Source organism: Pleurodeles waltl, chromosome 5, assembly GCF_031143425.1.
Source record: "Pleurodeles waltl isolate 20211129_DDA chromosome 5, aPleWal1.hap1.20221129, whole genome shotgun sequence".
NCBI classification, from domain to species: domain Eukaryota; kingdom Metazoa; phylum Chordata; class Amphibia; order Caudata; family Salamandridae; genus Pleurodeles; species Pleurodeles waltl.
Window position 1 is genome coordinate 1,315,034,740 of NC_090444.1, and position 15,394 is coordinate 1,315,050,133.

Below are 15,394 nucleotides of genomic sequence, written 5' to 3' on the forward strand. Positions count from 1 at the left end.
CATCAAAGGGAAAGGGCAGGAACGCACCGTATTTAAGCAATACGGCGCATTCCTGTCCTTCCCAACTGTGCTGGCGCTGTTTTGGCTGCCTAGTGCCAACACAGGCTCCCTTGCATCATGGTACAGAATACAGCACATATGGAAAGATGGAAATCACGAGGAGAAATAAGGATACTTCCCCTAGTTGTGCCTCACCCGGGGAGGCATAGGATTTTGGCACATCCTCAGGTTTGCCACAGTTAGTAAATCTGGTGATGCATCAAAACCCATGGGTGTTGCATAGGAACACCCACCATAATGCCCATGGAATGCCACCGGTTGCCAGAGTAAGGCAATGCCGCGATTTGCACTGCCTTGACTTACTAAATCTATGAGACCACTCAAAGCCACACAAAGTGACTTTGCCTGGCTTCATAAATATGTTTCCATGGTTATCACCGCTGTTGCATCAAAAAGAGTGATGCAACGGCAGCACAAGGGGCTCATAAATATGCCCACTTGTTTTCATAGAAACTACTATTTTCCATAATGCTGTTTTTCTTTCCCTATAAATCTAATTGGTTGAGTAGTTAATAGTGGCTGTCTAAAAATCAAAGATCATTAAAAACAAGACCTAAATTGGCCATTGAGGTTTTACTAGTCAATAAGTTGCGCTATGCTGTGTCAAAGAGACTTATAAAACTGTGCCTTGATGAACTGGACAAATAATTAATATTTTGGGAAATACTACAATAGGCTGTTCTAGGCTCATATATGATGGATAAGCAGAATTAGAAATCCCAGAGTGCAAAATAAAAAATATGGACCGGATGAACAACTCATGCACGGACCTGGGAGTCTTGATAGCTCTGCCATTGAACTCAGTTCTACGTTTCTCTCACAGAGCAAGACATTGAGACAAAATCTGTCATTAGGAGTCTGGAGTAATTCATAGATAAATCATAATTCATAGATAATTATAATTCATAGATACCAACCAGAAATAGAGGTATTTTCATCATTTTGCTTACAGTAAATTTTATGTTTTAAAAAATATGCATGATAAACTGTGGACATTTAACAATATCCTTGGCAGTAAATATGTGGATGGGATGGGAATGGAAGCAAAATTGTCTATTGGAAAATGGCCCAACCCCTGACAATTTAGAACAAGGTGAAACAATAGTTTTAATGAACAATGTACCTGCTCAAGGTCAGCCCAATCTGTCACATTGCCATGGTGCATTGGATACTTGAGGGTGAGAGTACTTCTTGCGTGTTGAGCCTCATGCCCGACATAGATCTCCTTGCTGAAACAAGTTGATTCTGTTCCCTAAAAATATCAAAACAATATCCATATATATCCAAAAACGTTCATTAGATCTGTTCTGCCAACGTTAGCTGTCTGCCCGGCCTCTATAACAAAAACATCATAAAATGAATATGTGCATTCTTATGCATACACAGAGGGGAATTGGGCTAGCACTGTTCAGCCACTGGAATGTTCGATGCCTTTCACATCTTGCTTCTGCTCCAGGACAACATTTAGCAAAGGGAAATGGGTTAGGCCACTTCAACCTCTGGCCAATGGGTCAACACATTTCAGCCATAACTTCTGTTGCTTTGTGAGTGATGGCATTTTGTCTTATCACAGTGCAAATGTGTTAAAACAAGTATACTTTATTGGCATGGCTTGTGGGTCACTGCTTTACTTTTCTCAGTGTCTGCCAGATGCCTTGCCGTTCCTTTAGTAGAATAGGAGTGTTAAACCACTCGTCTTCCAATGTTCCCTTCTTTGTTTGCTCCTTTTTATTTTAAGAGAACCTGGCAGTAAGTACCCTAGGTAGTGCTACTGGGCAGCTCAAAGCGCCCAGCAGCTCCCCAGCCAGTGCTGTTTGGCTGCATCATTGGTATGGAGTGAAACACAGATTTTCAGCCCATTATTTGTACATTCCTTGTCATTTTGAAATGGTAATCTGCATACAGTATTATTGTTTTACTATTCCAAAATGGTCACTAACTTAAAATCAGTGGAACAGTAAGATGGAACAGTAAGACAATAATACACTTATGACCATCATGTTGATTCTAAACCTGATAACCATCTTAGAACTATTTAATTATTTACTTACCGTATTTGTGGAGTGCAAACACTTATCTCAAGAGGGACACCACGGTGCTGCATTGTTGCATGTCCAGCCATCTGATGCACTGGGTTTAGTCTACGAAAAGCCAGGTTTTTAGTTTTTTTCCTCAAACTGACCTGGTCGTCGATGAGGCAGAGATCCAGGGGCAGTAAACTGCACTGGGCCGCAGCCAAATAAGTGAATGATCGGCCTCCCATTCTGACTTTTTTGATGCACTTAGTTTTGGCTAGTGGTAAATTTAATGATCTCAGGTTTCGCGCTGGTTTGTAAAATTCCACCTTTGATCATAGAATTACAGGGCCAGAATGGTAGAGAACATTATGGGTGCGGCAGTGAAGTTTGAATCTGTCTCTCTTGCGAATTGGCAGCCAGTGAAGAGTTTTTAAGCACGCCAATGACGAGCTGTATATGTGTTTGTTGCAAATAAGTTTGGTAGCTGCATTTCGTATCATCAGGAATCATGTAAAGACGAATTCAGCCATACCCACATACAGTACATTTCAGTAGTACAACATACTAGTGATCAGGGCCTGGGCTACAGACTACGATTCTGTGCCAGCTGGGATCCAGCGAAAAGGTTTTCTTAAGAGCTTGAGTAGGCTAAATCATTAGCCACAGGTGGCATTAACTTGCTCTTGCATGGATAACGAGTCGAAAACGCCTACATTTTTTTACACTTGTTTAGGCTCAGGTGCAGAGTTCAGAGAAGCAGGACACCAGGAAGAATCCCAGATCTGATGGGCACCACTGAAGAGTAAAGTCTCTGTATTACTGGCATTAAGCTTAATAAAGTACTTAATGTGCTATGTATAAAAGCCTCCCTAAATGTCCACGCTTAATTATTTTTATTCCAAGCAAATGACTGCCACATTTAAGCAGCAACACATTTTCTCTTATTTTCTTTGTCTTTTGTTTGACTTTTTCAGGTGTATACTTGCAATAAAATACGCATGTTTCTCCAAGTCTAGTAAACTCAGATTACCTGTGTTCAAATCCAACATTCATAGCTTTAAATGTCAATGTCCATCATTTTCCTCCTCGATAACCAATCACTACAGAGTTAGCTCAAGGCCTTTTGGTCCCGCTAGCTCAATCTAATCCAGCTTCTATCGTGGGTGGATCCACAGTCATGCAGCATAGAAACAGCGCCAGCCTCCTTCCATGCCACCTCTGGATAGGGCATTGTAGTCCAAGCTTCCTTCCACCTTCTTCCACTGCAGGGGCCACAGTCGCAGGCATTCCACTGCCAATACTCTAGGGACACATCTCCTGCCTCGAGAGACTGATAGTCTAGGTCCGGCATGTTCCACAACTACTGTGGATACATGTGCTTCATACTGTGTGCCCATGACCAGCTGGGTTGTGTATGATGTTATTCCAGTGTGTCAAATGGGTATAATATGTGATATATGATCCTATACGGTATGGATAGGCACTTCTAAAAGTGGACTTCTAACACACTAGAAATAGAATGATAGTGCATAAGGATGGTGATAACTATCTCACATAAACTGTATTGTAGGTAGACACTTGAACAACAGGGCTATTATCAACTGACTGGTTGACAGTTACTACCCAGTAACCACCAAAGTAGAGCATCATAGGAGGTTTAACCGTTTCTACGTATTGGTGTAAAGGGAAAAGGGAAACAATTGGCCGGAAAGAATCACGGAAGGGGAGTCACTGGAGAAGATAAAAAACAAATGCATTTTCAATAAGGCTTACGGCACAGATGCATACAACAGCACCTCATGTTTGCGGATCAGTGGCACACAGTCTGCAGCTTCCCTTGCCAACAGTGAGAAGCGCGGGCCTTGGGCGCAGATAAACAGTGAGAGCCTTGGGATGATAATGCAGAGCTGGCGTTTTGGATTCGAGTATCGAGGAAGATGGCATTGTGTCTAATATATCCTCACAAACAACTCCCACTGAATGGTAGTGCAATCACAACAAGCATTAGTAGGGAGTAATGGCTGTACATCGTTTTCCCGCCCATGCAGAGTTGTTTCTTTGACAGCTCTTCTGAAGACCCCTGCTCTGCAGCTTACCTCGGCGTCCAGGGGGCTCTGGTGGACATTCAGAACGTTTTATCAGAATTAAAACGGTGGTGAGGGGGCTCCGGGGCTTGGCTCTTGTCGGGTGTATGAATAACTACCGGGCTCGAGCCTCTGCCCTAGGGACTGAACTACCGTACCCCAAAGTCAATAAGCTAAGTGCCCAGGAGGAGCAGTCAGACCTTGGGGGGTGACAGCTAGTTGTGCCGTGGCCAATGAAGGGCCTCACCTACATGATGGACATCACAGTTATCGCATTTCAAAGTGTACGCCCTAGAAAAAGATTTAACTTGTGCTAGTCTTTATATAGTTTGAAAGTTGGGCAACTTTAGAAAATTAAGTACAAATGTTGTGGTCTGGAATTTATAGAAGCAGTAAACTATCAAACTCAAGCTTGGGACCCTGTACTATTAGGGTTACGCATTTTGAGGCCTCATTCGAGAAGTTGAATTAGATTTTTTTGGATAAAACTGATTGACAGAATGATGATGGGCTAGGTCCACCGCGACTTTCCCGGGATCTCGGAGCTTGCGAATGGAGAGAACGGAGGTGTGGAAACAGCGTTGGCGGTACTAGTGATGGTATGAGTGATGTTAGGGTTTTGCGCTTGCACAGCTTATTGCCGCAGGGTGTGTGAAAAGGGTGCGAGGGATTTTTTTCTTTAAAGGATAGCGGAGGTGCGACTCCGAGTGTAGAAGTAGAGAAGTCGTCGAACTTCATAGAAATAGCGGAGGTGCGGCTCCGGGTGTGAGAGTAGGGAAGTCGTCGAACTTCATGTGCGTGTGGCGCTTTGTGCATAAAAAGGTCCACGTGGTTGTTGTTGTTGAGACGGGCCCTGCGAGGTCAAGAGACTCCGGAGTATGTTGATCCATGTTGTGGTCTGGGCGGTTTAGTAGGTTGATCGGGCGTGGTCAACGAGTCGGTACGTGTGTTAGGGAGTGAAAGAAACTTCGACTTCGGGCTTTGACAAGATTCTAAGTGCACTAGAACAGATCATTGACAAGTTGAGAGTAGGTCTGCAGGTCAGATTTGCTTGCGAACGTGGGGACCGAGAAAGACGGAATAGCGGCCGAGGCTAGTGAAAGGTCCCTAAGGTCCTGAAGCGATTGTGTTACCCTTCCTGTAGTAAATCGACAGATCTGTTTTAGTTTTTGGTAGCTCGCGATACATGCAAGAAGTTGTTACGAGAGGAGCTGAGTGAAGGAAGACTAGCCGCGAGGCTTTGTCAGCCGCAGTGTGTGTGAGTGTGACGTCACTAGGAGCCGCGCTGGGATAGGTTGGTTGGAGAAAAGGGTCACGCACGGATTGGACGCAGTCCGTGGGGCTCGATTGGAAGGGGAAAGGCAGGCGAAGAGTATTCCGGGAATTAAAGTCACCTATTGATTACAAATTTTGTGGAATAAAAGTGACCTATTGATTATAAACTTTGTGAAATAAAAGACAAGAAAATGAAATTCCTTAAAGCATTTAGGAGCGCGATGAAGGGGGAGTCTTACATCAAAGCGAGCGTAGGAGAGGAGACGCCGCCCGAGGGCACACCAGCTTACACTGTAATGGAGGAAAAAGGGGTAGCTCCGTGTCTTTGGCTAAAGCAATGGCACAAACTGACAGAGAAACATGGGAGCGTAGCGTTCCCGATACATGGGACATTCAATATAAGGATCCTAGAGAATTTGAGATTCACGATGTATGACATGAAGGTGCCTCCAAGGCCAGCACAGTTTGAGGCTCTAGCAATCTGGGAATTAATGGCTAGACAGCAACAGAAGAATAAGTTTGAAACAAGGATGAGGAAGGTAGAAAAGACACTAGCGGATGCTAGGTGGGATAATGCGCAGAAGGTGTGGAGGTCAGATGTATTGCAGGGGATAAAATTGTTTCCCGCAGTTACTAAGGAAGAAGAGGAGACAGGTAAGAAAGCTACCTGTAAGACAGACAGGAAGTGTTCCAAGGATAGAGAGGACGAGGAAAAATTGAGAAGAGAAGAGGAGTTAGAGGATGAGGAGTTAATAATGCAATTGCTGAACGACCGTCCACCACCTTATGCGGAGAATGGACAAGGTCCAAGTACCAGTTCTGCCCCTCCGGCACCGGTACAGATCAGTGAAACCCAGAGTTCAGGAGCGTCATCGGGGTCTAAGGACCCGAGTTTACTGTTCACCCCGCAGATACCGCAGGTTAGGAGAATATATCCAGATGTGCCCATAATGAAACCAGCAGAAAATTATCAACCGCAGATGCCAGGGTACTACAGCAGTGACAATAGTGGAGTAATGGTTCTAGAACAAACAGTAAGGGGAGTACAGAATGGTCACAACCCAACAATGATACAGGCTGGATCAACTCAGTTTATGATGCCTCAAAAGCAGATGCAGGGAGGAAACGCACATGCTCAGATGACGGGGAGTCAGATGGGCATGCCGGCAATGATGACCCATAGTATGGGAATGAACATGCCTCAGAACATGGGAAATGGACAGAACCCAGACGCAATATCACTACCCATTACTGTAGGTCCACCGGTACCTCTGTACAGTCAGCCTAACTTAGGTATGAGCGGTCAGGGATCAATACTGCAGAAGGGGACAGAAAGGAGGTGCATAGAGAACACTCCAGGGATAACTCCTATAGCGGCTCAGCCAAATGGATCTGGATCCTTGATGGAGTTTAGTCCCATATGTGCTCAGTCTACACTGGTGAGGTCGAGTCCCCCACTGATAATACCTTTAACATCGAATACTGAAAAGTTGCCGCAACCATCAATGGCAGTCGATGTGAATGCTACACTGATGGGGGTAAATGCGCAACAGCTGACACAGTGGTTCAACAGCTTGAATTCCACACAAAGTTCAGACAGTGGGAAAGGAGAAGATTACTTGAATAGGATGAGGCTGAACATGGAAGCACAAGAATTGGTGGAAGGGAATATGGGTGTGAATAGGTTAGAGTCCTACACGGAAGAGGAGCTGAGGTATCTATGTCCAAAGATCACGAAAGAAGTGAACAAGGTACATAAAAGTTTGCAGGAAGTAGCGGACAGAAACGGGATTGACATAGGCAAGACGAAACACTTGAGCAGGAGCTATAGGTTGGATTTTGGGACCACAGATTTTGAACACATGAGGTCAGCAGGTATGAAGGCACACCTTAGAGAATTGTTGCAGAGTGCCCAAGTGTGGAGGTGCTTAGACAAGTGGGAAAGCAGGTGGGTAAAGAGGAAGGATAAGAGGAGGGACAGTGCTACAGAGCACAACGAGAAAAGACCGCAGAGCAGCGAGACAGTAACCATGTTACCAATGAGGGAGACAGCAGGTGGAAAATTAATACATGTACCATGGCACAGAAGCGACATTCAGTCATTTACGGATGATTTTCCCAAACTGAGAGAGAAGCCGATTGAATGGTATCAACAGACTGATAGGTTTGTGAAGCTTGCAAAATGTCTCTGGGAAGACCTGAACACTCTCTTTGAGATCGTGGTTCCGGCAGATTTGTGGGAGGATTGCAAAAGAGCTGTAGGTTGGCCGACAAGTGAACCAGAGAGAGACAGGGAGACGGGTGCACCATCACCTATGGTGATGAGTTTGTACTATAAGGTGATTGAGCATTTGAAGACGAAGGTGGCCGCGAAAAATGTGGATTGGCAGAAGATTGATCGAACTGCCCAAGAGGCTAAAGAATCGATTCATAGTTACTATGAGAGGTTGTTGAAGGCGTTTAAGAACTACAGTGGCACGGAAACAATCGAGGCGAAAGATATGCTTCATTTTGTGTTCAGATTTGTGGAAGGGCTGAGACCGGAGATAGGTCAGATGATAAAGTCGCATTTGATTTGCTGGCAGTCGAAACCGATTGATGAAGTCTTGAATTATGCGAAATATTGTAGCGACGAGATTGAGGTGAAACAGAAGAAGCTGAAAGAGAAGGTGATGATGATGCAACTTAAAGCAGCTCAGACAGGTCTGCAAGGTTTGCAAGGGATGCAAGGGTTCCAACAGCAGGTACCGCAGCCGCAGCCGCAGTTGCAGGGAAACATGCCGTTTCAGCCACAGGCTAGAGGCAGAGGCAGAGGAGGTTTTGTGAATAACGGTCCGGATTTAAACACTGTTGTAACGGGTGTGCAGGCAATGAAGAAGGTGATGCCGTGTCACGTGCGCGGAATTGTAGGTCATTGGAAACGCGAGTGCCCGATGGTGGTGCAGGAAGGTGCAGGTGGAGGTGTAGGTGTTGGTCAGCAAAACAATGATGTCAATGCATTTCAGACAATGAGGGGACCGAAAATGAGAAGTCCAAACCCAAATTTTCAGACCATAAATCAATTGCAGGGATTACAACCTATGCAGCCGCAGCAGATGCAGATGCCTCGTATGCAGATGACGCAAATGCAGCCGATGCAACAGCTGTTACCCATGGTACCTAATCAGCAAATGCAAATACCTTTGGCACCAATGAGTCAGCAGCAAGTGATGGTTCCTCCACAGGTCTCGGGTCAGGTAATGAGTACAAATGGCACCGTACAACAGTTCCCATTACACAGTGAGAGTGGAATAAACAATGTATGGGAGAGTGAAAGCTCAGAAGAGGAAGGAGATTGTGTGCTTGCAGCATCCTTAGAAGTTGATCAAAAGGGTCCGTACGTAGAGGGAAGAGTATTGGGTCATCGTGTTTCATTCTTGGTGGACACGGGAGCCACACGTTCAACTGTTAAGAGTAGTGAAGTACCGAATTTGCCACTCTCAAGGAGGACAGTTCAAGTGGTGGGAGTAGCAAACAGACATCTGACGAACCCAATAACAGATCCGGTACCAGTCAGCATCGGTAACTATCAAGGGGTGCATCAGTTTGTGATATGTGACTCAAGCCCAATAGCACTGTTAGGGAGAGACCTATTGTGCAAATTTGGATGTTCGATCATGTGTTCGAACGAAGGAATAACGATACAGACGAGCAGTGATGGGGAAGAAGAGGACAGTGTAGAGGCAGATGAGATGGAAACGGTAGATGAAGAATATCCTCTGATTTGTCTTTTCCCGATGATAACTGAAGAAGATATTCCAGCTGAATTACGGGAAACAGTCGGAAAAGAGGTGTGGGACATGACAGGGAAAGAGGTGGGATTGATGAAAGGAGTGGAACCAGTGAAAGTGACGGTAAAGCCCAATGCGATCTTTCCCCAGACCCCACAATACCACATGGCACAAGATACCCTCATGAAAGTTGCCCAACTCATTGACAAATTTGTAAAACAGTGGGTACTGAAAGAAGTGTTAAGCAGTCCATGTAATTCACCAATAATGGGACTAATAAAGCCAAGTGGAAAGGTCCGACTTGTGCAAGACTTGAGGAAAATAAATGACATCATAGTCAAATGCTGCCCAGTAGTACCGAATCCAGCTGTGATAATGTTTCAAATTCCTTGCGATGCCGAATGGTTCTCGGTCATCGATTTGTCACAAGCATTCTTTTCTGTGCCTCTTCATGAGGACAGCCAATTTCTCTTTTGTTTCAAATTCCTAGACAGAGTGTACAGTTGGTGTCGAATTCCTCAAGGGTTTTCTGAGTCACCGTCGATATTCAATCAGGTTCTAAAGAAAGACTTGGAAGAGTTAGAGTTGCCATTCGAGTCAACCCTAGTACAGTACATTGACGACTTACTGGTTGCATCAAAGACAGAAAGTGGCTGCACAGCCGATACCATTGCTCTGTTGAACCATTTGGGAAGGAATGGACACAAGGTGTCTCCTTCCAAATTACAGTTCTGCCAGAAGAAAGTGAAATACTTGGGTCACCAAATAGAGAAAGGGTCACGGAGAATAATGAAGGAAAGAATTACAAGTGTACTTCAGATGAGTCCGCCCAAGACGAGAAAGGAGGTGAGGAAGTTCTTGGGAATGGTGGGCTACTGTCGACAGTGGATTCCCAACTTCTCGACTCTAGCGAAGCCTTTACTGAAACTGACCCAGAAGGATGCTTTGGATCAAATTGAGCTGAAAGGAGATGAGATGGATGCCTTTGTTGAATTGAAAGAATGCATGTGTAGGGCTCCAGCTTTAGGTATGCCTGATTACACAAAGCCTTTCACATTGTTTTGCCATGAACGTGATGCATGTTCTTTGTCTGTCTTGACTCAAGCCCATGGTGGCGTAAACAGACCAGTAGCGTATTTTTCAGCTACTTTGGATCCGGTCGCAGCAGCACTCCCAGGGTGTTTGCGCGCCGTAGCAGCAGTTGGTATCAGCCTCACTCAGAGTGAAGGAATAGTGATGGGACACCCAGTAACAGTCATGGTCCCACACTCAGTTGAGATACTTTTGACCCGCTCCCAAACGCAACACATGACCGGAGCAAGACTCACAAGGTATGAAACGATTATTCTGGGCTCACCGAATGTGCAACTGAAAAGGTGCACTACGTTGAATCCAGCAACCTTGCTTCCTGGAGAAAATGTCGAAATTGAGAACGCTGAAGACGTCGAGCATGACTGCCTTCAGGTGACTGAATTTTGCACAAAACCCCGACCGGACATTAAGGATACGAAGCTTGATGAAAATGACCAAATTCTTTTTGTTGAATGTTCATGTCTAAGAGACGGGATGGGGATTTTGAAAGCAGGATACGCTGTATGCACTGTAACAGGGGTCTTGGAAGCGGGATGGCTCCAAGGAGTCTATTCTGCACAAGTAGCAGAACTTGTAGCCCTCACCAGAGCATGTCAACTGTCTGCATTGATGAAAGTCACCATTTACACTGATAGCCAATATGGGTTTGGGATTGTGCACGACTTTGGACAATTATGGTCACAGAGAGGGTTCCTGACTTCTTCAGGATCCCCAGTGAAGAACGGGGAGAGAATAAGGGAATTGTTACACGCTATTCAAGTGCCAGCCGAAGTTGCAGTGGTAAAGTGCAGTGCTCACACGAAAGGACAGGACTATGTTTCTCTGGGAAATGCATATGCGGATCAAGTCGCAAGATTTTGTGCCTTGAACTGTATATTACTGAGAGATGAATGGAACTCAATAAGTGAGCCAGAACTCGAACCAGCTGAAGCATTTGCCTTGAAGGTCATAGATACAATAGAGGAACTAAAAGCACTACAGAATAATGTCAGAGAGGATGAAAGAGATTCCTGGATTAAATCACAATGTATAAAGAGACAAGACGAGTTATGGGTTTCACATGAGGGAAAATTTGTTTTGCCAAACAGTCTCCTATCACAGCTTGCGCGGTTCTATCATGGGCAAGCTCACCTAGGGAGAGATGCCATGATAAGATTGTTCAAAACTGATTGGTTTAACCCCAGATTTCGTCAAGCTGCAGAAGCAGTTTACCATCGATGTGTCACTTGCCAGCAGATGAACCCAGGAAAGGGAACAGTTGTGAACGCGAGTCACATTGGGAGGGCAAGCGGGCCTTTTAGTCGTATGCAGATGGACTTCATTGAGATGCCTGTGCATGGAGGTCTGAAATATGTGTTGGTGATTGTGTGCATTTTTAGTCACTGGATTGAGGCATACCCCACACGTAGAAATGACAGCCTTACAGTTGCCAAGCTATTATTGAGAGAGTTGATACCACGTTTCGGATTCCCGATCTCTTTAGAATCAGATAGGGGAAGTCACTTCAACAACGAGGTGATAAAGTTACTTTGCGAAGCGCTGAACATTGAGCAGAAACTGCATTGTAGCTATCGCCCTGAAGCATCAGGACTGGTGGAGCAGATGAATGGTACACTGAAATCAAGAATGGCGAAAATATGTGCATCGACAAATTTGAAATGGCCTGATGCATTGCCCTTAGTGCTAATGTCAATGAGAAACACCCCTGATAGAAAAACTGGATTGTCTCCGCACGAAATTCTCATGGGCAGGGCTATGAGACTTCCTGCAGTTCCCGCAAACGCGCTTTTGAATATTACAGATGATATGGTGTTAGACTACTGCAAAGGTCTGGCTGACGTGGTTCGCTCTTTCTCTCACCAGGTGGAAGCAACCACCTTGCCACCGATCCAAGGTCCAGGACACGCACTGAAAGCAGGTGACTGGGTCGTGGTAAAGAAGCACGTGAGAAAGTCGTGTCTGGAACCCCGTTGGAAAGGCCCTTTCCAAGTGATCCTGATGACAACTACCGCTGTGAAGTGTGCGGGGGTTCCCAACTGGATTCACGCCAGTCACACAAAGAAGGTGTTGTGTCCCACAGATGAGGAAGTTGAAGCGCTGAAATTGCCAGTGCCTGATAAAACAGTGCCGAGTGCTGAGACAGAACAAAACCGAACTGAAAGCGGACAGGCAGAAGCAGGAGAGAGAGAGATATTATTGGAGAACGAAGAGTCCGACTCACTTGGGGAAGACCAAGGAGAAAGTTCAGACAGCGACGAAGAAGCTACAGGTGACAAAGAACCTGAAGCAGCTGAGGGTAGCAAAAAGCCTGAAGCAGCTGAAGGTGACAAAGAACCTGAAGCCGCCGAAAGTGATACAGAGCCTGACGAAAGTAACGGTGAGGAAGGGCTCGAGAAAGGTGAAAAAGCAGGAGAGCCTGATCAGAAGAGGGCTTTCCCAGAAACAGACGATACAGAAAAAGAAAAGGAGAACGTGATCGATTCCCCTGAAGGAGGGGACAAGGCAGAGCAGAACGAAAAAGTTCAAACCTCTACAGAAAAGGTCGCAGGTCCATCAAATGGACATGGTGCAAAGAGGAGATTAAGTATATCACCAGTAAAACAAAGGTCCGGAGAAGGTTTGAACGACGGAGGAAGACCAAAAGTAAAAGAGAAAAGAAAAGAAGTGTCTGTCGTGATACCAACCTCGAGTGAAGAAAAAGACTTGACAAAAGAGGAAAGTACCAGCGAGGCAGAATCGAAAAGAGAAGCAAAATTGAAAAGGAAAAGGATACCGAACAGAAGGTATTCCGGTCCAGAATGGGCATATGCAGTCAATGACGATTGGACTGACGAGTTTGTATCTCTAAGCATCGAGAACGAAGAAGAGGAAGAGATACCAATAGAAAAGAAACGTTTTATGGACAGTGTTGATTGAAAGGGTGATAAATGATATTGCTTGCTACAATCTAACGTGAAACAAACAACCAGCTGAGACATTGCTAAACCGGATGAGACATTTGCTAAACCGATAAAGACTGAGTTATTGCCGAATTGAGACAAGTGCTGCTAACCGATAAGCGTCTGGCCTCTTGAAGAAGACGGTGTGAACATTGCGCTCGCTCAGCTTTGTAACTGAATTGCTAAATAAGTATCATTTATAAGTACTTCTAGCTCTCTGATTCTATACAGATCATGAGGCAAAGCAATAGAAAGAAATATTGTAAATATGTGTGTATAGGCTTGGTAATTACATGTGTACTAATAGTAATGGCAATTGTGCTTGGAATGCATGGAAAGGGTGAGAATGAGAATATTGAGGCTTCTACTTTTGCTCCTGTTACTGTCACTGAACTAACCGCATTGAAAAGGCTAGCGCTGGATGAAAGACTCTTGCATGATAGGAAAGAGCTTTCGTATAATGTTTTCTATCGCTTACTAACAGAATATGTTGAGACAATGGATGCGAAAGATTGTTATGTGTGTACCCAGATACCGACATCAGTGAAGGAAGGGGTGACATATCACCACATGCCTCTTACATACGGGATTACATGTAGTATAGTAATGTCTAGGTTTTATGGTCAAACTAACATACAGTATTTTTACTCAAATTATGATGTTACCTTTGCTTACGTTCCTATAATAGCGCAGCTAAGCCAGATTGCTAAAGATTGGGATGCAAAAATTATGAGGGAATTTTTCGAGCCAATGCTACCTTTTGAAACGGCTCACGCTCATAGGGAAAATCTTACCTGCTCGCTCTCTGCAGTAGAAATAAGCTTTTTAGATCGCACAGATGATAGAAGGGCTCAAATGAAGGCGAAATTAGAAAAGGAGTTACATAAGAGGACTTCAGTAGATAATTATGATTTTGCTGCAATAAAGACACAAGGGAAAATTGCTTTAGATGCTTGGCATGTAGGGAAATTTTGTATATATCGAGGTGAATCTTATTATGACAACATTTTTGTAGGAGCGAGTGAGTGTAAACACACGTTTATCTTTAAGGCCAAATGGACATTCATGATGGACGGACTTGACCCTGTCATTCCAGGGGTATATTACATTTGTGGGTATAATGCCTATTATCGTCTTCCAAAGGGATGATGGGGAAGATGTTATTTGGGTATAGTGTTCCCAAAGGTTTATCAACTGGATGACCTATCGATGATTCAAAAGACATCTGGATCCCATCGTATCCAGAAAAGAGAGACCGCAGCTGCTGTGGTAGGTGATATATTTGGAGCCATGATTCCTTCATTGGGAGTTGTGCTGAATTCCATCAAAATAAGAAAGTTGTCTACTATAGTGGATAACATGTTGACAAAGTTTTCAGGTGCTATAATCCTGATAGATGCTGAACTTGCAGCGGAAAGAGCTATGACTCTTCAAAATAGGCTTGCTTTAGACATTCTTTTAGCAAAGGATGGTGGTGTTTGCAAAATTCTTGGTGCAAGACACTGTTGTACCTATATACCTGACAATAGTGTGAAAATTAAAACTATGCTTGCTAATCTAACAAAAGAAAGTGCAGATTTGAAGGAACTGAAAGAACCAGGAGTGTGGGAGAAGGTTGGAAAAGGACTTGCTTCAGTGGGACATTGGATTGGGGGAATTTGGAATGGAATATTGATAAAAATAATAGAGGGAATTTTAATAGTGATAATTTGTGTATTTGGAATTTGGGGAATAAAAAGGGGAATAATAATGATTATGGAAAGAATTAAAAGAAGAAAAGAGGAGAAAATTATGAAAAGAATGGCAGAAGAATACAAAGCGCAAACTAGGGGAACTAAAAGGAAAAGAGAACTGACAGAATTTTAATGGAATAAAATTTGTGGGGTTAATTTGTGTGATGACAAGTAGTCATCAGAGGAGGGATTGATGAAGCAGAAAATGAAGGTTTTGATTTATTAACGCATAAACGTAGTGTGAAATAATCATGTGTGACATTAACCGAACTAATAAAGATTGTACGGGGACAAAATGTGCCCTCAGAGTAGTTTGCCAACATTTATACGCGTGCTTTATGTAACGTGGTGTATTAGAATTGCACAAATCTGACATAATCATAAACGTGTGCTACGATTTGCTTGTTTGAAATGCGTTAGCTT

General features: G+C 44.2%; 1 protein-coding gene across 1 annotated transcript in view; it reads right to left on the reverse strand.

The window, feature by feature from the left end:
- The window catches only part of LOC138297384 (actin-5-like), a 220,467-nt gene that overhangs the window by 105,588 nt on the left and 99,485 nt on the right, over nucleotides 1-15,394 (reverse strand). The window contains exons 4-5 of the mRNA XM_069236764.1: nucleotides 3,380-3,392; nucleotides 1,184-1,285 (exon numbers count right to left, since the gene is read on the reverse strand). Of these exons, the coding sequence (XP_069092865.1) occupies nucleotides 1,184-1,285; nucleotides 3,380-3,392 (115 nt within the window). The remainder of the gene's footprint in view (nucleotides 1-1,183; nucleotides 1,286-3,379; nucleotides 3,393-15,394) is intronic.